The following is a 23148-nucleotide window of genomic DNA, read 5'->3' as shown; positions in this document are numbered from 1 at the left end:
GTTTTCCGTGTGTTGTCTTCCTCCTTTGTGTTGTGTTTTTGTTCCGTGTGTTGTCTTCTCCTTATGTGTTATTGTTCTTATTCCGTGTGTTGTCTTCTTTCTTTGTGTTATTGTTTTTTGTTCCGATGCTTATCTTCTCCTTTAATATTGTGTTCTTGTTCCGTGTATTGTCTTCTCCTTACATGTTGTTGTTACACAACTTGTTCCGTGTGTTGTCTTTCTCCTTTGTTATTTATTGTTCTTGTTCCGTGTATTTGTCTTCTCCTTTGTGTTGTGTTCTTAACTTGTTCCGTGTGTTGTCTTCTCCTTTGTGTTGTTCTTGTTTCGATGTATTGTCTTCTCCTTTGTGTTATTTGTTTTTGTTCCGTGCCTGTCTTCTCCTTTGTGTTATTGTTCTTGTTCCGTGTGTTGTCTTCTCGCTTTTGTGTTATTGTTTTTTGTTCCCGTGCTGCGCTTGTCTTCCTGTATGTTGATGTTCTTTGTTCCGTGTGTTGTCTTCTGTATATTATTCTTGTTCCCGTAATGTTGTCTTCTGTATGTTATGTATTCTTGTTCGTGCGCTGTCTTCTGACAATATTTATTGTTTCTTACGTTTCCAGAATGTATTTGTCGCTTCTTCCATGTTGTTCCCATGTTCCGTGTGTTTATCTTCTGTATGTTATTATTCTTGTTCAAATGCATATCTTCTGTATTGTATATTCTATTCTTATTTCCGTATGTTGTCTTCTGTAATGTTTATTGTTTCTTGTTCCATGCTATCTTCTGTATATTGTTATTATTTCTTGTTCAAGTGCGCTGTCTTCTGTATGTTATTATTCTTGTTCCAGTGTGTTTGTCTTCTATGTCTATGTTATTGTTCTTGTTCCCGTCCATGTCTTCTGTATGTTATTGTTCTTGTTCAAATGCGCTTTGTGCTTCTGTATATTATTATTCTTATTCCGTAGTATGTTGTCTTCCTGTATGTTATTATTTCTTGTTCGTGATATGTGTTTGTCTTCTGTATGTTAGTGACTTCTTGTTTCGATGTCGTTTGTCTTCACCATGTCATATTTATTATTCTTGTTCCGTGCACGCTGTCTTCTGTATGTTATTATTCTTGTTCAGTAATGTTGTCTTCTGTATGTTTATTATTCTTGTTACCGTGTGTTGTCTTCTATGTTATTATTCTTGTTCCGTGTTGTCTTCTGTATTATTCTTGTTTCTGATGCATGTTGTCTTCTGTATGTTATTCTTTGTTTTCGTGTTCTTCTGTATGTTGTTGTTCTTGTTCTGTGTGTTGTACTTCCTGTAATGTTAGTGTTATTGTTTCGTGTGTTGTCTTCTGTATGTTAGTGTTCTTGTTTCGTGTGTTGTCTCCTGTATGTACTAGTGTTCTTGTTTCGTGTGTTGTCTTCCTATGTTATTGTTCTTGTTCTGTGTGTTGTCTTCTGTATGTTAGTGTTATTGTTTCGTGTATATGTCTCTTCTGTATGTTTAGTGTTCTTGTTTCGTGTGTTGTCTCCCTGTTGTGTTAGTGTTCTTGTTCCGTGTGTTGTTGTCTTCTGTATGTTATTATTCTTGACTTCGTGTGTTGTCTTCTAGCAATATTGTTAGTGTTCTTGTTCCGTGTGTTGTCTTCACACCTTGTGTTAGTGTTCTTGTTCGTAAATGTTGTCTTCTTCTCTCCGTAATGTTATTGTTCTATGGTTCTTGTTGTCTCTTCTTCTTTCTCGTTATTATTGTTCTTGTTCGTGTGCTGCCTTCCCCTTTGTGGTATTGTTCTTGGGTCTTTTTGTTTCTTCTTTCTCGTATTATTGTTCTTGTTCAAATGATACTGCCTTCCCCTTGTGCCAGTGTTCTACATGGTTCATCTTTATATTTATCCTTGAAAGCTAAATTAATTTTGTTCGTTTCAGAGGGATGATTTTTTTAGCTAGTTTGATACGATGTAATGATGATGTTTTTTTGTTATTATTTATTATTAATCATAACTATTATTATAATTATATAGTAGTAGTAGATAATAGCAATAATTAGTAGTAGTGGTAGCAGTAGTATTAAGTAATAGTAGTAATGTGTGTGCAGCAGCAGCAACAACAACAGCTTAAGTAATGAACCTTAGTATGTAGTAAATGGTATTAGTAGTGTGGTAGTAGTAGTAGTAGTAATGCTTGGCAGCAGAGGTGAAATAGTAGCAACAGTTGTAGTAATGTAATTTTCTTTATATTTTTATTTCCCATGGATAACTAAATTTTGGATAGCATGTTATAGCAATATTGTATTTACAGATCCAGTTCCCTTATACCAGACTTTTAGTGATACATATACCCAATATTTTCATTCTGACTGCTAACTGCATGCCCCCCCTCCCTCCCATGGCCCAGCTACACTTATCCCTATTTCATCCAAATTCCTCATGCAAGAGTTAATGAGCATCTTCATTCTTTCATTTGCTGATAAACTGGAACAGCCTTCCATTGTCTGTGTTTCATCCTGTCTGTGACTTGTACTCTTTCAAGAGGAGAGTATCAAGACACCACCCATACTTGACATTTTCTGGCCCCTCATTCTTTTCCTTTTACTGGAGCAGTGCCCAGCAGGCTTTTGTTGTTGTTCTTTGCCCTTGAGCAGCCTCCCATGCTGTACACAAGAAAATGGATTTCTCTTTTTAACCCGGTAGCAGCGGGGATCATGTTTCTTAATGGTGCCTCTCAGCGAGAAAAATGAGAAAAAATCACCCTCACACAAACCATTTCATAATATATATCAAAGCATTTGTGATCAGATTATGTATCATTATTTTTGGGGTTTATATCATGGCACAAATTTGTCCCGTCGCTGCTAGCGGGTTAATTGCACCTTGTTGGTTGTGGTTCTGAAGGTTCCAGTGAGTTGTGGCACTGTTCTGTGTTTGTGTCATGCATGTGCCTCCTGTATTATCCACAGTATTAGACTATTAACGAGAATACTGCAGACTGTACCACCAGTGATCTTACTTCACTATGAGACAGACACACCTCCCACCTTCCTGTCCCACCATCTCTTTGTCATGTGAACCACTCACTTCTTGCTACCACTTTCTCCCTTTTTTCCCGGTGATCTGTGTGTCTGTCTGCCTTGTGGGAACTTCCTCCAAGGGGTTGGCCACAGAGAAAATGTCTCCAGCTCTGTCAACTCTCTCCCTCCATTACTTGTCCATTGATCCATTGCACCCTTGATGTCCTCTCCATATACACACTTGACAAAGTCATCCTCTTTCAGTCACACCAGGCATCTCAACCATCTCAGAATGCCTTGCTTCACCCATCAACCACTCAATTTACCATAAGCCAGAAATTTGTCCCCAAGGCATGATGTCCCTTGTTCACCAGGCTGGCAGTGAGAAGCAGAGGCTGGAGGGCCTTGTGATCCAGGCCAGCGAGGAACAGGAGATCAAGAAGAGGGACGAGAAGTTGGCAGTGCTCAAGGAGGACAACCAGAAGAAGAAGGATCATCTGGCCCAGCTGCAGCAGAGAGCCAGCTTCATCAATACAACCAAGGAGAAACTGGACAAGCTCATAGCAATGCTGCAAGAGATCCAGCAGGAAAAGTCAAAGGAGAAGTAAGTGAGGTCTATATTTACAATTGTTTGTTTCATTTGCTTTGTTTTCAGATTTCCCTTCTCTGCCAGAATGGGAAGAATGGAGTCGTCCTTCTCTTTTTCTTTGATCGCCTCCCTGGATTGAGGTCGATGGCATTTATGAACCTTCTCCAGGTAGTTGTGTCCATTGCATTGCCCTTTGCTGCTCTCATTCCTTGTACCTCCCTCTGAAGTCCTTGCCTCTGCTGTGCTCTGCCCAGCCATCCTCTTCCCTCAGCAGCTGCTTCCTGCCCCTTGTTGTAGCCTCCTTGTCTCCTCTCACCACAACAAACTCATTCAGAATCAGAGTAAAAACCATTAAACTAATAGTCATTCACTCATGGCTTCCAGACTTTTACTCCTAGTTGTTTATGCAGGGGAGGGGGAGGGAAAAGAGGCAGAAAAGGTTATGAAAATGAACCTCCCTAATGTCCTTGCAGTCAGGGAGAAGAATTGTGTTTATAAATTCAGAATAAATTTCAGAATCTACATGATGAGGATGAAGGATGTACAGAGGAAGCAAATGGTATGCTGACTAAACTATACTGGAAGCAGCACTAGAAATAGGAACACTATGACCTGCCCAGGCAAGACTGTTATGCTGGGATCACACATCTGTGATTTTGCCTCTGCGACTCGCTGCGATTCTGGAAATGGGAAAACAGCGGTGAAATCACAATCTACTACGCTCTCGCTGCAACAGTTGTAACAGGAATTGCAGGGAGTCTTTCTGAAGCATAGCAGAGTCGCCACGTATCGTGGGTGATTGCACGATGCGGCCACTGCTGCGATTTGTTTTGGGATGTTCGTAAGAGATCGCAACTGCCTCTGCGATTCCCATATCGCTCAACTCAACGCAGCGTGATCGCAGTGTGGACGCAGTGAAAGCTCAGCACACTGTGACTCGGCAGCAATATTGCTGCAGTGATTGCAGTGGCCTGCGACAAATCGTTGGCAAATCTAGCAACTTTCTCATCGCAAGATGTGGCGACGAGGTATCGCAACGACATCTCCTATAAATAAACTGGGCGAGCGACGCTCCCTCGCTGAGACTCCACACTGCCGTGCTCCGGTGACGACTGCCTCTCCCTCTGGCAACCACCACTCCCAACCACAGCGTGCCACACAACGTCTTGTCTCCTTCAGGACGCCTACATCATGCCGAAGGAGAAGAAGGACAGCAGCCCCTCCCAGAAGACTAAGAAGACCAAAGTCTCACCACCAGCCCCCACACCTACCAAGGCCCTAACCACCGCCATCATCGTCAACATCGTTTAACACACCCTCAACACTTGATGACCAGCCTGCTATGGAAGTAATGGAGAATCCACAAGAGGTGATACATGCGCTGGCAGCTCCTCCACCCCCACCAGTGCCTGTTTTACAGGAACAAAAGTCTGATCCGGAGTGGCTGTCCAACCAGATAGTGAGGAGGAGGGCGCCGACAAAGAAGAAGAAGAATCAGAGGGCCAGGCGGCATGTGAAATGAGGAAGAGACTGCTGTCCCTGCCGGCAGGGGTTGAGAGGGAGCTGGGGGGGAATGGTTGCAGGAAAACACTTTCCTGTATGACCAGGGGCTGGCAGACTACAAGAACACTGTAAAAAAAAAAAAAAGGAGTTTTAAAAGAAGAGGCCTCCTCCCTCAACCCACCCCAACAGGTGGTTAGGATTAACCCCTTCACTACAGCCGGGCCAAAACAGTGCCCTGCGCCGTATCCGGGATCGCCGCGCGCGCCAAATTTCAAATGTCGCTATTGAATATAACAAGTTTTCAGCCATAAACTCAACATAATCATCATGTATTATATATGAAAACATGCAGAATTAAATGGTGCACATAAAGAAACACAAATTAATTGATGATTTTGAGATGTAAGCATAAATATAGAGATAAAATAACTCGTACATTGGCTAAAGCGAGCCAGGACGCAGTATGCACGTCCTCAGATATGATACGGGGCACACAAGGACGCAGTATATGCGTCCTTGTGTTGAAGGGGTTAATTGCAGTACATTGTTGTGAAGTTGAACTGGAAATGAGAGCCAGTCAAGCAGCAGTCTTCATCCACTGCAATAATGGTGCATGCGTCGCAGGTGCTCACGATGTGCTTGCGATGAATCCCTGCATGAGTTTGTGATAATTGCAGTGAGCTGTGACACGCACTCAATCTTTCCTCGCTTCGCCGGCGATGACTGCAAAGGTCTACGACTAATGGAGCGGAGATTGAGCACACGGCGTGATGGATCGCGAGATCTTTCTTGTCGCAACAAATCGCGCTTCTCGGATGGCGAATGAGCTGCGACTCCAACATTTTCGGTATCACAGTGAGTCGCAGAGGCAAAGCCGCAGGTGTGTGATCCCAGCATTAGAGACTTAGACAGAGCTATGGTGCAGAGCTGGCTGGCTGCAGCAGGGCACTCCTGGGACTGGCTCAGACAGACAACCAGGATGGATTGGATGATGGAATATGATGCAGCTTTAACATGTACTTCATACTCTTAACGTATTGCAAACTAATGTATAGTGAATATAAAGCTGCATATTTATAGAATTATATTAATTTCTATGAATTATAAAAAAATCTAAAGAGAACGACTGAGCCCCAAGTTTGGCGAGGTAAAGGTCATCGTGCACCAAACACCTGAAAGGCTGCACAAGGTGTTACTTTACCCTTGACTTTCCAAGCCACTCCGACTCACTGCTCATAACTGAACACCCGTTTGGAAACTGCAAAGAAAAGCGTGTTTTGATTTCTCTGTGTCGGTGCCCATTTCCATCCCAGGAGTCAGTGCCGCCGGGACTTTCAGATCATCACAGTATCTTCTCCAGGCTCCTCAGACACTGCCAGTTTATCAGCCATCTTGAAAATAAGGATAATTTTTTGGTGGGCTGTGCAGTGGCTGCCCTGGCCAGGGTCACACCTGAAGCCCCGTCCAGAGGAGGGGCAGTTGCCCGCCGTGCAAACACTATTACCAGATATCATACTGCTTCTACTGTTTTGATGGTGGGAGCGAAGATGACGTCAGGAGCGGGAAAACTACGGGCAAATCATTCAAGTGCCCTTGCTCGTGGGCGAGGCAATACCTGCTGGTTTAATGGTTGGTATAAAGAGAGCATGTTGCCAGACACACAAAGTTAACCTGCGGAACTCCCTTGCAGTCAGTGTCAGATTTCCACCGTACGTGCACTTGACGGGAGAACATGTCTGTCCCGTGTGGCAAAGAACAGGTGTGGTCAAGGGAAGCCACTGTGCAATTAATTGACCTATATAAACAGCACCCTTGCTGTAGCCCATGTTGTGCTACTCTCAGTCCGGTTGTGCTATCGGCCGCTGCCTGCCCTGGACTGCCCGGTCTGCTATGTGTGCCTGGTAGTGGCAAAAACCCTCCACCAACTGTTCGACCTGGTAACCCTTCTAAACAAGCGAGGAATATACGATCAACGGGCAGTGCCGGGCAGGCAACTGCCCCTCGTGTGGACACAAGTTTGCCCGCCAGTTTTTGCCCGGTGAACGGAGTAGGGACTGTGGCACACAGCAACATCTGGTAGCACTGTTTGTTGCCATAGTGCAGCAGATTGCTGTAAAAATCGTTCAGATGGTGAAACAAGCATGAAATTTGGCACAAACATTCCTAAGACTACGCTATCTTAGAAAAGGGCGCTGGCCACCTGAAAATCCAAGATGGCGGCTATTTTTCAAAATGTCCGCCATCTTTGTTGAGATTCACCGGTTTGGGAGCATCTATTGGAGTACTGGGGGACAGACCACACCCTCCTCCACATATTTGCTAACTGTGGCATCTCCTAACTGTGCAGAGACCTCCAGTACTCTGTCATAAGAGATACTGAGGCCATACTGATGTAGCATTTCAACCAGGTTTCTCTTCCTGGTTTTGGCATAGACTGAGAGTCCCATGTAGACTGGGAATGGTGTTTCTCTGTCTTTGGAGTGTCTATGAGTTGTTGCTCCCTCTTTGTATCGGGAGTAGCAGTTGAACTGCATGAGCTGTGCAATGGCCTGGTCTGACTTTGATGCTCCAAATCGTAACTGTGACTTGATGTCAGCCCCATGCTCAAGCATCCCTACAAACTGGAGCAGGAGAGGAGGCACAGAATTTCGTACACAAGGCTCAGAAAATGTGCCATCAAACCGTGACTGATGACCAAGTATAGACTTTCTGAGAATATTTGCTGCTTTAGCAATGATAACTGCCTCTGAAAGATCAGATGATTGAGCAAGTGCTTTTCCCACATCCTTTTGAAATGCAAGTAATACATCTCTGCCAGATTTATGAGCCTCAAGTTCTGGAATTTCTGCCAGAAGTTTGTCTTTGAGTCTCGTGGAATTTACACTTGGTGACTCTACACCTAATTGTTCCAGACGTTGTTGGTAGAGGTGGCAAATATCTGCCAGCCGAAATGTGACTGGATCATCTGAACAAAGGTTGCTTTCAACAATGTATGTCATCAGTTCTGACAGAACTAGTGGATACACATCTGATTCTGACTCAGTGCTACCTTGGTCTTTCTCAAGGCTCCTCAGGTAGGACCTTTTTCTGTTGTAGAGGGCACAAAGACAGGCATGGTGATACAGTGTTGCAATGACATCCCCACCAGTCAACTTAGCAAGGAGCTTGCCATCACTAAGTATCTCTGCACATTCACGCAATTTCAAGTCAAGGCCCTTAGTACTAGCCTGTCTGAGATCAGATGCAGGTGCCACTTTCTCACAGAAAATGCAAACTTCATTGTCATGACTGGTTCGGCGCAGTTTTGCACGACTAGTCTCAGTGTTGCTGGTCTGGTCATTGGAGTGTCGCTTTCTTGCACGGTCCAGTTTAGTGTTGTTAAACAACAAGCGACAGTTCACATGGTATTTTGCTGCAGTTTTCCTGAGAGTGGCCTCTATGCCATCACCTTCATCCAGCCTTGCTGGATCCATTATCAGTGGCATTTCATTAATTTCACTGAACATGGGAATGTTCCTTGCCAGCATTGTGTACCCATCATGGTCTAGGACATGATGACTTGGAGGTGATATCAAGTTCTCACCTCTTTTGTCCTTCTGGCAAAGACAACACAAACTCCAGTTTGTTTTTCTACTGCTCAATATTGGATTGGCATCACATTCTGCCATGATTTCACTTTTGATTAAGGCCGAGGGGTTATCCTTTTACCACCTTAAACAAAGCACACATTCCTGTATGGGATTCAACTAGGTTCGGTCTCCCTACACCTAACCCGATCATTCATCCAGTGCCATTTAAGTCCCGTGTGATCTGTACACCATCCGGGTAAGTACATGAACCATCATGTACAGCCCCCATACCCTTGGCTCGGCTCTCCCGCGCTGGCACATCCTGTCTATTCAGGTGCGGCTATCTAACTATAGCTGGTCTGGGGCTGTTAGAAAGCATTTGGGACACTAAACTAAACTATACTACAACTACTAGTCTAAGACTACAGGATTAATAAAGCTGGATTAGCTGGCACTGAACCCCATGCTGAGTTACACAGCAGTGATGTCACCAGTGTGCCCTGGTTGTGTGCAGACATACACTCTTTTACATTTATTAATTTTCCTTCAAAATTGATGAGTTATTCGAAAGAGATGGCCTCATTAGGATCTAAAACCACAGAAACCAAGATCCATGCTTAAAACGATAATTGTTGAACGGGCATTATTTCTCATTATAATTATTGTTTCTACCTTTTCTTGGCAGCCATATAGCCCCTATATTTAAAGGTAAACTGTACTGGGAAGCTACAGAAACATAATATTCACAAGAAATAGTATGGAAGAGCTTTACCATATTGCTAGAAGCAAATACATGCCATTCTAGTGAAAAATTAGCCAAAATCTGTCGATACTGGCCGCCATATTGGAATTTGGCCGCCATATTGAATTTTTTGCGTGGCCAGCGCCCTTTTCTGATAGAGGGAACTTTAAAGAGCACTTGTGCAAAATTTCATGCTTGTTTCACTATCTGAACGATTCTTATGAAATATGCAATTATCTGCTGCACTACCAGATCTGTTTCCTCGTTTATGTGCTTATGACGTCATCCCGCTGCTTAGTATGATATGGTAACAGTGTTTGCACGGCGGGCAACTGCCCCTCGTCTGGACGGGCCTTAAGCTAGTGGAGCTGTAGCTGGCATGCCAGCCACACCACAGGGAGACTTGATGAAGGGGCTTACCACAAGTAAGTGTTTTTGGTAAATAGCAGGTCAGCACCATCTTGGCAGTGGGCATGAATAACCAGTAGCAAGAAAGGAAGGAGATAAAACAAGAATTTCAATTCAAGGAGACTTTTACAGATTTTACAGCCATTTATTGAGTAAATGTGATTGAAAGTTCCAGAACCAGGTTAGATAAGTTTATGGGCAGGGGCCACAGATGACAGGAATGGGTTGGAAATAGCCGGGTAATTGGAACAGACATTACAGCGATTCATTTAGTTAAAACATGGTTGAAAGTACCAGAACAAGATTGGATAAATTCGTGGATGTGGGCCACCGATGGCAGCGATTGGTTTGAAGCAGCTTTCTTTGAATTAGGTGCTTCATTTTAACATCTCCGTGGTGCAGTGGTTACTGTGCCTAACTATGAATCTGTGGGCCAGGGTTCAAATGGCAGGCACACAAGGCACCCAGCTGTTCATTCTCTCTTTCGGGCTGGTGGATAAATGGGTACCTGGGGAAACCTGGGGAAGGTAAACTGTAAACTTGTATGTCATGCTGACCCTGTGTCTTCTGTTTGTGTTCTCACCTCAGGCTCAAGGGCCACTTGTACAGAGATGAGAACCGTGGCCATGCACAGCTGATGCTCCCAACTTTATTATCCTTAGCCTCCCACAGTCATGTTTTTGATCAGCCTTGTGACAGGCCCAGTAAGAATAAGATGAAGCGTGTGTAAATATTTACCTCAGTGTACCCTGGCAGGGACATCCAGGCAGCCATCCAGAAGAGGGTCTCCCAAGTCACCGAACTTCAGGAGGAGATCAAGGACCAAGAACAGAGTAATCTGCAATTAACTCAGCAGCTCACAGCCTCAGAAACCAAGCTGCAACACATCCACCAGGCGTGGGACCTCAAGCAGGACAGCCTCAACAAAGAGATCAAGGAGCAGAAACAGTAAGCCTTTATGAAGTTTTCAGTATACAAACAATTTTCCTTTTGCATCTATTTCTCTGACACTGTCCCCTCACACGGCCACCCCTGAATGGAGCGCCGTGGCAGAAGAGGCTCCTCCAGGCTTCCTCGTCTTGGCAGGCCCTCTCACCGCACATATCTTTTGCCAACCAACCAACTCACTCTCAACTTTTCTATTGCCATGTCTATCTCCTCTACACTTCCCCTTGTAGGTATGATGTGGTTGTTCCACTTGAATCTTTACTTCCATACTGGTCACTTCTCTTTCCTCATGAATTGAGATGCCTTTTCCTTACCTCCTTGGTCTCTTCATTCCCTTTAACACGTCCGCTGCGATTGGCACGGATTTGGCTTTCACTGGTAGCCTGGTAACCCATACTCCCAGGTCTTTCCCTGCCTCTGTGGTGGATAGTGGAGTGTTTCCCATGTGGTATCGGTGTGCTGGATATCCCCTCCCAAGGTGCAGGAATACATTCTTCTATATTAAATTGTAGCAGCCACTCTTTGTTCCATTTCTGTATCCTGGTGATGTCTTCTGGCAGGAAGTCCACAGTCAAGGGGTTGAGAAGTGCTCCATTGCTCCCCTTGCTGTACAAGTATCAGTTGTTCCTCTCACAACTTTTTCCAGAGGAGCATTTTGTCCTCCAGATAGGTTTCACCTTCCTGCCAAAAGCAAAGAGCGATGAAGAATTGCACCATTTTATTCCTCGTCATGGCCCGGTGATCCCGTTATTCACTCATGTCTGTGTAAGGTGTAGCAAGTGTTAAGAAAGAACATAAGATTGTCATTTAAGCAATAGTTATGAGGGGTTGTTCCTACCTACACTCAGAATACTGCACTTCCCTACATTGAACTCCATCTGCCATTTATTCGCCCAGTCATACAATCTGTTTAGTTCACCCTGGAGAATACTAGCGTCCTGATCCGACTCAATTACTCTACCGATCCTGGTATCATCTGCAAACTTACTGACATATTTCTCACGATGGCCCGCTGATCATACTGAGGCACCACGGATGTCGGGTGTCCAGTACCCACTCACTGTTGCATAAGGTGAGGCAAGTCTTTTCTCTGCAGGGTTCTCGAGGACCTGGAGCGCAACCAGACGGAGCAGGACATTGTGTGCAAGGAAGTGAGTGATGACGTGGCTGACCTGGACGGGCAGATCAGACAGTCCATGGAGGAGATCCGGAACACCAACATCATGATAAAGAACAACTACAAGCTTATCCTCGATGCTGTATGTACCATTTTACTTATTAATACATTAACTCAAATTCCACTGGTCAGGAAATTCATTGTCGTGCTTTATGCAAACAAGGAATGGAGGCGTAAGGGACAGAGTCAACTTTGCTCTAGTTTGCACTGGGAAAGTCAAGATACACACCACAGGATGAACAAGAAATATAATGCAAGGGAAAAGTGACCTAGTATGTGGTGTGCCAAGGATGAGTTTTCCTTCGCAACTTGTATCTTGTTCTGCCTGAGATGTGTAGCCTTGCCTCTCCTCGTGCAGACTAGATAGAACTGTCTTTGTCCCCCTAATGCTGCAGCTGTAACCCCCAAGACAGAAACATAGCCTGCCTCTCCTCGTGCAGACTAGATAGAACTGTCTTTGTCCTCCCAGCGCCTCAGTGATAATGTGTAGCCTACCTTTTCTCATACAAACTAGGAAAAATTGGCTCTGTCCTTCAAGCGCCTCAGTGATACCCCCCAAGACAAGTGTAGCCTGCCTCTCCTCGTGCAGACTAGATAGAACTGTCTTTGTCCCCCTAATGCTGCAGCTGTAACCCCCAAGACAGAAACATAGCCTGCCTCTCCTCGTGCAGACTAGATAGAGCTGGCTTTGTCCCCCTAATGCTGCAGCTGTAACCCCCAAGACAGAAACATAGCCTGCCTCTCCTTGTGCAGACTAGATAGAACTGTCTTTGTCCCCCTAATGCTGCAGCTGTAACCCCCAAGACAGAAACATAGCCTGCCTCTCCTCGTGCAGACTAGATAGAACTGTCTTTGTCCCCCTAATGCTGCAGCTGTAACCCCCAAGACAGAAACATAGCCTGCCTCTCCTTGTGCAGACTAGATAGAACTGTCTTTGTCCCCCTAATGCTGCAGCTGTAAACCCAAGACAGAAACATAGCCTGCCTCTCCTCGTGCAGACTAGATAGAACTGTCTTTGTCCCCCTAATGCTGCAGCTGTAATCCCCCAAGACAGAAACATAGCCTGCCTCTCCTTGTTCAAACTACATACAATTGGCTTTGTCCCTCTAATGCCACAGCTATAATCCCATAAGACAGAAACATAGCCTGCCTTTCCTTGTTCAAACTACATACAATTGGCTTTGTCCCTCTAACACCACAGCTATAATCCCCCAATATAGAAACGTAGCCTGCCTTTCCTTGTTCAAACTACATATAATTGGTTTTGTCCCCCTAATGCCACAGCTATAATCCCATAAGACAGAAACATAGCCTGCCTTTCCTTGTTCAAACTACATATAATTGGTTTTGTCCCCCTAATGCCACAGCTATAATCCCATAAGACAGGCATCTGAAACTTTAAAAAGTGTTGATCTCTGGCAGACTCTCTGCGTGGGTGCCTGGAACATCCTGATCCCTCTGGAGGATCAGCGACCGCCTCATTTGTCAGCTTGAGTATATCATTTTTTACAGCAACGGAGGGAGCTCAAGGAAGGGCAAAAATTAAAACTGGAACAAAAAAAAATAGACGAGGCTAGATGATGATCCAACGCAGGAAAACAGAACAAGAACCCAGAAGAGACGTCAATTTTGGGAGGAACTTGGGTGGAACACAACTCGGGAGGCTGAGAGTGAACATAGTGGGGCTCTGAGATGAGGAGACCTGGTGAGGGAGAGATCAGTAGTGGGCCACAGCGATGGTGCCTGTCTCAAGAGAGTAGCTGTGGCCATTTCTCGCTGACTGCAGTCCTCTGTTGTTGGGGATTATGAGTGTGTGATGCTGGTGATGTTGAAGCACTCCTGGCCTCATATCTCTTACTGTAGTGTACGCCCCTACCGAGATGTGTGAACTTGAGGAGAATGAGATGTTCTACGCCAAGCTTGACTCTATAGTTGACCAGTCCCCCTATGCGACACACTCATTGTCTTGGGTGATTTCAATGCAGTTACTGGCACAGAGGGAGATGGCTGTGTGATATGTGTTGGTCCCCACGGCTCTTGTACCAGAAACATCAACATTTCACTCCTTCTGAGCTTTGCAAAACCCAGAAGGCTGAGGATTACTGGTTCCTGAGATGCAAGCCTTGCCGCTGGTCTTGGAGCAATACTAGTGGTGTGCCAAAGGAGATTGATCACATCCTTGCTAGTACTTGTTAGAGGATCCTCCAGAAATGTAGGGTTTTACACTGCTGAGTTCATTACAGTTGACCACAGACTTCTTGTTACAAAATTGAGGATATGCTTCAGGTCCATGAAATTCTTGAGATGCAACTCTCTGCAGCCTTATCTTGAGAAGCTCAGGGACCAGGTGTGTGCTCAGGGGTATGCAGTGGCAGTCTCAAATTGGTTTGAAGTGGGTGCTCTGAGAGATCCTGGAGGGTTGTGGGATACCTTTAAATGTGAAACTCAGAGTTGCCGAGGGTGCATTGGAGAGCATCCAAGGACTAGGAGTGGCATTGCCTTGAGTGTATAGAGGAGAGTCATGCTGCCAAGTTGGCCAGGGACTTGAGAGCAGTACAGGAGAACTGGAACCCTTCTGAGGAGAGGTATGTCAGAGGTCTTGCTAAGGATCCGTAATGAACACCACTGAGTGCCGGGAATCGAACCCGAGCCTTCCTAGCAGAAGCCAGGCAGCATACCAAATAGCCCAATGATCTATTCAGTGTGTTATTGCAGTTTCTCTAATCTTGCTAAGGATGTTGAGGGTTGTCAAAATGCAGACGACCTTAGACCTGCCTCTCCAGCTCTGAAGAACCTCCGCTCCTAATCCACATCTCAGATGAGTACTGTCCGAGCTGCTGATGGGCAGATAACATCAGATGCAGATGTGTACCGGGCTCATTGGGCCGAGTACTTTTGGCAGTCGTACACAGCAGAGTACCCAAGTGTACAGGTCCCTCTGGCTGGGTTGCAGATGGCCACTGCTGATCCACCAATAGACAAAATGCCAGCCTCTCCTGCAAAAGTGAGAGAGGCTGTGAAAAGTTGAAGGGTGTAAGGGCAGCTGGGATCTGCAACATCAGCGCAGAGAAGTTGAAAGCTGGGGGTGAAGCCATGAGCCATGGGTTGCATGTGGTGCTGTGTGCTGTGTGGGCAGTCCAGTGCCATTCCTCTTGACTGACAAAGGGGGTTGGTTGTCCCTATCTGGAAAGGGGACCAACAGGACTGCAACAATCACCGTGGTTTGGTGTGCCGGGTAAGGTGCTCGCTCATCTGCTGCAGATGCGAATTTGATCTCATCTGCTCAAGTTTGAGAGACCTGAGCAATCCAGGTTCATGCCCAGCAAGTCAACTTTTGAGTGGATCACAACACTTTGCGTCATCGTGGAACACTGATGTGAATTTTGACGGGGTGCTTGCAGCCCATATCTGTCTCGAGAAATCTTTTGAGCCAGTACATTGTGAGGCACTCTGGGACATGTACGGATGCATGGGATTCCTACATGGATTACTGACCTGATGACTGGCCTTTACCCTGGGACTGAGAGTGCTGTGATGTGTGTGGGGGAGATGTCTCTGGCTTCTTCCCTGTTATTCCAGGAGTGAGGCAGGGCTGTATCCTTGCTCCATCACTTTTCAACACTTGCATTGACTGAGTATTAGGCCAAAGTTGTTGATCAAAATCATTGTAGAGCATCTGTAGGTGACATCAAGGTCACTGATCTTGTTTTTGCTGACGATCCTGCACTCCTTGCAGAGTTGCTGGAGGTCCTGGTGACGGCTCTCAAAGTGCTGCATGAGGAGGTGAAGCCTCTGGGACTGAAGGCCTCCTGGGCCAAGACCAAAGTTCAGCCATTTGGAGGCTTGCTGGGTGACACAGCTCAGTCTTTTTTTGCGTCCTATTGCACCATTAGGCTTTTTCAATGGTGGGGGCTGATGTTCGGCCCAGCCCGTTGTGGCGCAGGCAAATATTTATTGTGGTGCCATCTTGTTTTGGCTCATACTGTCCCCCGGAGCTCATCTTTGAGCCTTTCTTTGGAGAGGTAACCTAGAGTCTGGGTTGACAGGTGGTCTTCAGGGCAGCATGTGGGTAGTCTTAGGCCACTTGGCGGTGACTGAAAAATCCCAGCTGTGTGGCGGCCAGGATTCAAACCTGCGTCCCTCCTGGATCTCCCAGAGGCGGTGCCGGCACGCTAACCACTCAGCCACCGCCTCCCCATGCATGTGGTGAGGATGTTGAAGTCACCAAAAGCTTCACATGCCTTGGTATTGTAGTGCATAACAATGGTGGTTCTTGCCAGGAAGTCACGCCACAGATTGGCCTGGCCCACGGTGTTCTGGGCTCCCTCAATGTGAGTGTTGATATGGTGGTGTTGATGCCTGTGATACTTGTGCTCCCTGTCTTACTGTATGGCCCTCATGGTGTTCTGGGCTCCCTCAATGTGAGTGTTGATATGGTGGTGTTGATGCCTGTGATACTTGTGCTCCCTGTCTTACTGTATGGCCCTCATGGTGTTCTGGGCTCCCTCAATGTGAGTGTTGATATGGTGGTGTTGATGCCTGTGATACTTGTGCTCCCTGTCTTACTGTATGGCCCTCATGGTGTTCTGGGCTCCCTCAATGTGAGTGTTGATATGGTGCTGTTGATACCTGTGCAGGCGGACAAAGATTGAATCTTTAAGTCGCTTGTGCTCCCTGTCTTACTGTATGGCCCTCATGGTGTTCTGGGCTCCATCAATGTGAGTGTTGATATGGTGGTGTTGATACCTGTGCAGGCGGACAAAGATCTGAATCTTTAAGTCGCTTGTGCTCCCTGTCTTACTGTATGGCCCTGAGACTTGGAGACTGAATAGAGATTTGGAGAAGCATGTTGGTGCCTTTGGTACCAAGTGCCATCACAGGATTATGGGGCATTGCTGGAATGCTTTTTGTCAAACCAGCAACTAAGCGATGAAACTGAATCAAGGCCGTTACCAGCTTAGTCCATGAACGCCATCTCTGGCTACATGGCCACGTGGCATGCCTCCCGGATGTCATCCTGCTTAGTATTTTTTTAGCAGAAGAAAACCTTGAGAGGAGGTCACCAAGGGGACACCCAAGTAATTCATGGCTGGGTTGAGTTGATCGATCTGGAGGGGCATGAAATGAGAAGTGAGGATGTGGAGGCTTCCGCCGGGGGTGGAGGCAACGCAGGAGTGAAGTGAAGTGATGTCTCCTGGCTTGTGCTCCTCATTAGTTAGTTATTGTGGAAATTCTTCCAGTTTGTATGTAGTATATTATTATTATTGCTGATTAACTGAGGCTCAATTATGAAGTAGGGAACAAGTGGTAATTCAATACCACAGCAGGATTAAGACTGCAGGGCAGAGGTTTTGAGCGTCTGTGAATCTTTGTTCTGATGTGGCACTCGTAACTTTGTGAATTGAACATCGCCGGCACTCTTCTTGAGACTAGATAGTGCCAAGAACACGCCTCCACACCTGTGTCCCCAACTTACTCATTCTCATACATTCAATCAATCAATCAGTGGGGGCATACGCTGGGGGGTGCATCGCCTCATCCACCCTACGAGTCCGAGGGTCCCTCCGGGCGAGTCTCCATGCCAACCCTCTTCCCATCCTGAGTACCTCCCGGCAGGATATATTGACTTGCTCAAGCCATAAACTCCATGGGTGTCCCTTGGCCTCCTCCACTCAGGATTGTCTCTCACAGAGACAACCTGATGAGCAGGATCAGCTTCAGGGTAATGTGCCACGTGCCCGTATAGCCGGAGTTGGCGTTGACGGACTATGCAGGTAATATATGTCCACTCAGTCTCACGGAGCAGTCAACGGTTCAACACAAAGTAATTCCAGCGATATCCCATGATTCTGCGTAGACAGTTATTACCAAAGGCATCAATCCGCCTCTCCAAGTCTCCATTTAGTGTCCATGTCTCACGGCCACAGAGTAAGACAGGGAGCACAAGGGACTGGAAGATCCGGATCTTTGTCCTTCTGCACAGGTATTGACAACGCCACATACTCGTGTTGAGCGAGTCCATAACACCGTGGGCCAAGCCAATCCACCGTAAGACTTCATGGCGAGACTCACCGGTTATTTTAACTACACCGCCAAGGTTAGTAATATTTTCCGAGATCTCAATGTCCTCGCCACATGCATGTACAGACTGTACTGTTCCATCCAGCAAGCCTCCAAACACCTGTACCTTGGTCTTAGCCCAGGAGACCTCAAGTCCCAAGGGCTTTGCCTTCTCGTGTAGTGCCTCGAGAGCCATCACCGAAACCTCCAGCGACTTTGCCAGGATTTTATTTATTTATATTTTTTTACATGTGGCCCATAGCGCTGGTGGGCTAATTCATATGGGCCTGATGGTGCGCCCGAGCCCGTCATGGCGCAGGCAATTGTTTATAGTGGCGCCATTATTATTGTCTCATGCTGCCCCCGGAGCTCATTCTTGATTTCACTTGCGCTGTACAGCTTCTTCTAGAGTCCGGGTTGACAGGTGGTCTTCAGGACAGCATGTGGGTAGTCTTAGGCCACTCGGTGGTGACTGGAACATCCCAAGTGGTTAGTGCGGATTTGAACCCACATCATGGACAATGCACCAGACGTGAGGCCGGCACGCTAACCACTCAGCCACCGCCTCCCCATACTGGATACTGGGTTACTGGATCATAGTAAAAAACAAGGTCAGTGACCCTGGTATTGCCAGTGGATGCTCCGCAATGACTCTGGTCCACAGCTCTGCCCAGTACCCAGTCCATACTAGTGTTGAAAAGCGATGGGGCAAGGACAGCCCTGCCTCACTCCTCACCTCACCGCTGGTCTTGGAGGTATCCCACAGTTCTACAGGGTTCTCAAGGGAGCCGAGCACATTGAACTGATTTGAGACTGTCACTGCATAGTCTTGAGCACATGCCAAGTCTTTCAGCCTTCTTGACCTGACATGAAGCTTGTGTGTTGCAACAACAAGCCTGTGGTCAGTTGCAAAGAACTCAGTACTCCGGTAAACCCTGCAGTTCTGAAGGATCCTCCAACGAGTACTTACGAGGATGTGGTCAATCTCCTTAGCTACACCTACGGCATCGCTGTACCAAATCCAGCGGTGCAGCTCTGGTCTCTGGTACCAGAACCCCCTGGATCTTGCAAAATTCAGGAGAGAGCTGTTGATGTTCCTAGTACCAGAACCATGGGGACCAACACAGCCAGTGCCACTTGTAGTATTGAAGTCAGCCAGGACCATGAGTGTGTTCCAGGGGAGGGCACTGGAGTCGAGAACATCGTAGAACATCTCCTCAGTGTTACACACCTCAGTAGGAGCATACACTGCCTCAGTAGGAGCATACACTGCCTCAGTAGGAGCATACACTGCAACAAGAGACATGAAGCCCAGTGTGTGCTTCAGCCTCACTCGCATTGTACGCTCATCAACCGGAGCAACCTCAACCACAAATGGCAGCAGTTGGCTGGAGATGCCCATAGCTACGCCCTTGAGATGGAAGCCATTGCTCGTGCCGGACCAGTAGAAGGTGTACCCCCCTCACTGATCTCGCCACTGCCAGGCCTCCCCGTCTCAGAGAGTGCCTCTATGTCCACCCTCTGCCTTCTGAGCTTATTTCATAGGTGGGGCAGACGATCATCGTCTGAGAGGCTCTGAATGTTCCCCCCCACACAGAACCCTCTGAAGGTTAACCCCAGGCCTGGTTCTATGGGCAGGCACAGCCTCTGTTCTCTGACAGGGTTTGGGTAAACACTCTTGTCCTCTCGTCTTTGAAGCCACCAGGCTCAGGACATTTCAGGAGCCCAAATGTGGAGCCCTCTAAAGCCTTGGTCCCCAACCCAAATGACCTCGAGGGTCGCATTGCCCATTCCCCGTCAGCCCGTGGGCCACATCCAAAAAACACCACCACCACCTTTAATATAAAATATGATATATGGGCGTCTAGAGCAGGGGAGAGACACTGAAAACTGAATGGCCGAAGCCCCCTTATAAAGCCGAAAAGTGCGCCATAGTGGACGCTGATTGGCCGGCTTAACAGCGCACGCTCATTGGCTCTCAGCACTGCAGAAATTTAAAAAGTTGTAAACCGGTCATGTGCCCACAGTCTGCACCGCGGGCCACAGAAACGATCCTGGAGCCCTTCGGCAGGCCGCACCTAATGTTGAATGATGTAAAGTCCCGCGGGCCGCACCAAGGGTGCTCGCGGGCCGCGGGTTGGGGACCTATGCTCTAAAGGTTAAAGGTTACCCCTGGCCTGGGTGTATGGGCTGGTGCCCCATCTGTACCACACAGCTGCTCCCAAAACAAGGGTGTGTTGGGATTTCTTAGTAGGTGAATATAGTCAGAGAAGTGGCAGCAAGTATCAATGTCTGTTTCCTTACAGATGGAGGAAGGCAACGTTGAGCTGATGTCTGCCCTCACTGAGGCCACCAAGTGTGTGGAGGAGTTTAGGTCTGCAGAGTGACTTCAGTCCTCAGGCGGGCCAAGGCTTCAGAGGATACCAGGCTGAGGATCAATGGGGATTCAGTTCTTACTTCCGGACTTTATATTTTCTAAGGCTTATGGATTTACGCCTTTATATTTCCTAAGGCTTACGGTTATACTATAGTGTTACGTAGTGTTGTCGGGAGCATTTATTGGTGCAGCAGTTACTTGCATCCTGAGTGTTGCAGGGTGTGGCTGTTACTCTGCACTCGTGTACCCAGGCAGGTTTTTACACACCTTTTCAGGCACTTGTGTACCCAGGCAGGTTTTTACACACCTTTTCAGGCACTTGTGTACCCAGGCAGGTTTTTACACACCTTTTCAGGCACTTGTGTACCCAGGCAGGTGTTTACACACCTTTTCAGGCACTTGTGTACCCAGGCAGGTTTTACACACCTTTTCAGGCACTCGTGTACCCAGGCAGGTTTTACACACCTTTTCAGGCACTGGTGTACCCAGGCAGGTTTTACACAAATTTTCAGGCACTTGTGTACCCAGGAAGGATATTACACACCTTTTCAGGCACTTGTGTACCCAGGCAGGTTTTTACACACCTTTTCAGGCAAGGTATTTTGCTTTCATATCTTCACCTTAGTTTCAGGATGTCATTTTCACCTTTTGTAGATTTTTTGTATATTGCAAACATTTATTTTACTAAACTTCTACAAATTCTGGTGATTTTCCTTCCATACTCTGTCTTTCACTACAGTGGTAATATATGTATATCTCCATAGTAAAACTCTAATGCTAATAATTCAGTTTCAATAATGACTCCATGGCTGCCGCGAAATGTGTGTAGTTTTGTTTTCCCTGAACGCTGTTGTAGTCTGAACATTGCCATTGTGGCCTGCCGGGCTGCCGAGGTGATCTCTTCGCTGATTGGACAGCAGCTTGAGGCAGCCTTGCTCCGGCTCATCTTGAGAAACTGGCCCTCCACACTGCATCTTGCCACTTTTTTCTGTAGCTCACACTTCTGCCTTGCAACTCTTACTTGGTGCCTTCTTCAGTGGACGGGAGAATAAGAGTGGACTGTGGATGGCTTGAAAAAACAAATTTTTAACTACAAAATAAGACACTATTTGAAGTCTGTCTCTTATATAAATGTTTCTAGTGCTTTATATTCCTATTTTTCATGAGATTGTTAAGGTAGTGCAAAAATAAACTTGCAGGTTACAGAGATGTTCTGAACACGGTGGCATCACCAGACTTTGAATTCATTGGGAGGGAAGGGAATTGTGCACATTTAAAAAACAACTTGTAGGTGCAGCTCTCAGCATGTCATGTTTGCTTGGTAATGATTTTTTTAATACATTCGTAATTCACTTTTATGCTATTATTAACTGATGAAGAAACTAAATATTGCATTACATAAGTGAGCTACAAAATCAATATCAATGGGGGCATACGCCGGGGGGTGCATCGCCTCGCCCACCCTACGGCGCAGAGCCCAGGGGTCCCTCTGGGTGAGTCTCATGCAGGCCCCCTTCTCATCCCAAGTACCTCCTGGAAGGAACCATCGACTTCCTCTGCGGGCGCCCCCATGGCCTTCCTTCCCTCGTACACTCTTCACAAATTCATTCTCCCCCATTCTCATCATGTGTCCAAACCATCTCAGCGCACCACCCACTCCACCACTCCACACTCCACTCCCTTCACTGTCAACCCATACCAAACCCCTCACACACTTCCATTACTTCCTCCATGCCATCCTGACACACCACACGCACCTCTTGTACAACTCATTTCCACTGCACGTATTCTTGATTGCTGCGCTGCACTCCATGTCCACGTCTCTGATGCATGCGACAGAGTTGGCAGGATAATACTGTTCCTTGTTCCCCTCTTTACCGCCATGCTCACACTTCTTCCTCTCACAACTCTCCCCAATGCACCCACCACCTGTCTGCCCTTCACTGCTCTTTCCCTCACCTCACCTTCCATGCTTACATACAACTGTCCCTAAATATTTCACCTCAGTCACCTCCTCCACTCTCTCCTCCCCTAACCTTATCCTACACTTTGTTGTGCTCTCTGCTCTAACTCTGTATGGCTTTGCAAAATCAATGACCTGCTCTCTCGCCCTCTCAAATACCATAACCTTGCGCTTTCCAGCATTCACTCAGCTTCCTCCTCTTACACACCCTGTCAAATGCATCCACTATCCTCTGTAGTGTCCCCTCATTCTCTGCCAACAGTACTGTATCATCTGAAAACAGGTCCGCCACCAATGACTCCTCTGTACCTCTCACTTTCTGCCTTGTACCAAGTTCCCCCACTCTGGCTTTCATTTCTCTCACAGAACCGCCCATGTACAGTTACTTTCTTCATCCTCTCATTTAAAACCCTGCCATACACTTTTCCTGCCACTCTGAGTAGACTTATTCCCCTGTAACTATTAGTCACCTCTGCTTCCTTTCCCTTTGTACAGCAGCACAACACTAGCCTTTCTTCAACCCTCAGGCACCTCACCCTGTTCCTGTTCCTGTTACATATCCATAATATCCATTCCACAACTACACCTCCTCCATACTTCAGCCGAGTGGCCCAAGACTACCCACACGCTGTCCTGAAGACCCGGACTCTAGAAGAAACCGTCTAAGTGAATCAAGAATGAGTTCCGGGGCACAGCATGAGTGAGGAATAAATGGCGCCACTATAAAAATTGCCTGTGCCATGATGGGCTTGGGCCGACCACTAGGCCCCTGAAGAAAGCCAACCGGTGCTAGAGGCGAAGTTGTTAAAAAATAATACTAATAATAATAATCTGTT

The 23148-nt window shown here is 46.7% G+C and overlaps 1 protein-coding gene and 1 long non-coding RNA gene across 4 annotated transcripts in view; one reads left to right on the top strand and one right to left on the bottom strand.

Moving 5' to 3' along the window:
- The first annotated feature begins 3317 nt into the window (after positions 1 to 3317).
- Positions 3318 to 21050, top strand: LOC126986848 (uncharacterized). The gene is made up of 5 exons (XM_050843290.1): positions 3318 to 3580; positions 10544 to 10735; positions 11832 to 11994; positions 20279 to 20724; positions 20922 to 21050. Exons 1-4 carry the CDS (start codon positions 3330 to 3332, stop codon positions 20357 to 20359), a joined length of 687 nt encoding a protein of 228 aa, XP_050699247.1. The 5' UTR covers positions 3318 to 3329; the 3' UTR covers positions 20360 to 20724; positions 20922 to 21050.
- The window catches only part of LOC126986849 (uncharacterized), a 17483-nt gene continuing 14916 nt past the window's right edge, over positions 20582 to 23148 (bottom strand). For 2 of the 3 annotated variants that reach the window (XR_007739993.1, XR_007739992.1), the window contains 2 exons: positions 20934 to 21418; positions 20582 to 20696 (listed from right to left, as the gene is read on the bottom strand). This is a non-coding gene — a long non-coding RNA (uncharacterized LOC126986849). The remainder of the gene's footprint in view (positions 20697 to 20933; positions 21419 to 23148) is intronic. The other variant, XR_007739994.1, reaches the window with a different exon arrangement.

The sequence above is a fragment of the Eriocheir sinensis genome, chromosome 63 (genome assembly GCF_024679095.1).
Source record: "Eriocheir sinensis breed Jianghai 21 chromosome 63, ASM2467909v1, whole genome shotgun sequence".
Classification (NCBI taxonomy): Eukaryota; Metazoa; Arthropoda; class Malacostraca; order Decapoda; family Varunidae; genus Eriocheir; species Eriocheir sinensis.
The sequence above is the reverse complement of the archived record's forward strand: the minus strand, read 5'-3'. Positions and strand labels throughout refer to the sequence as shown.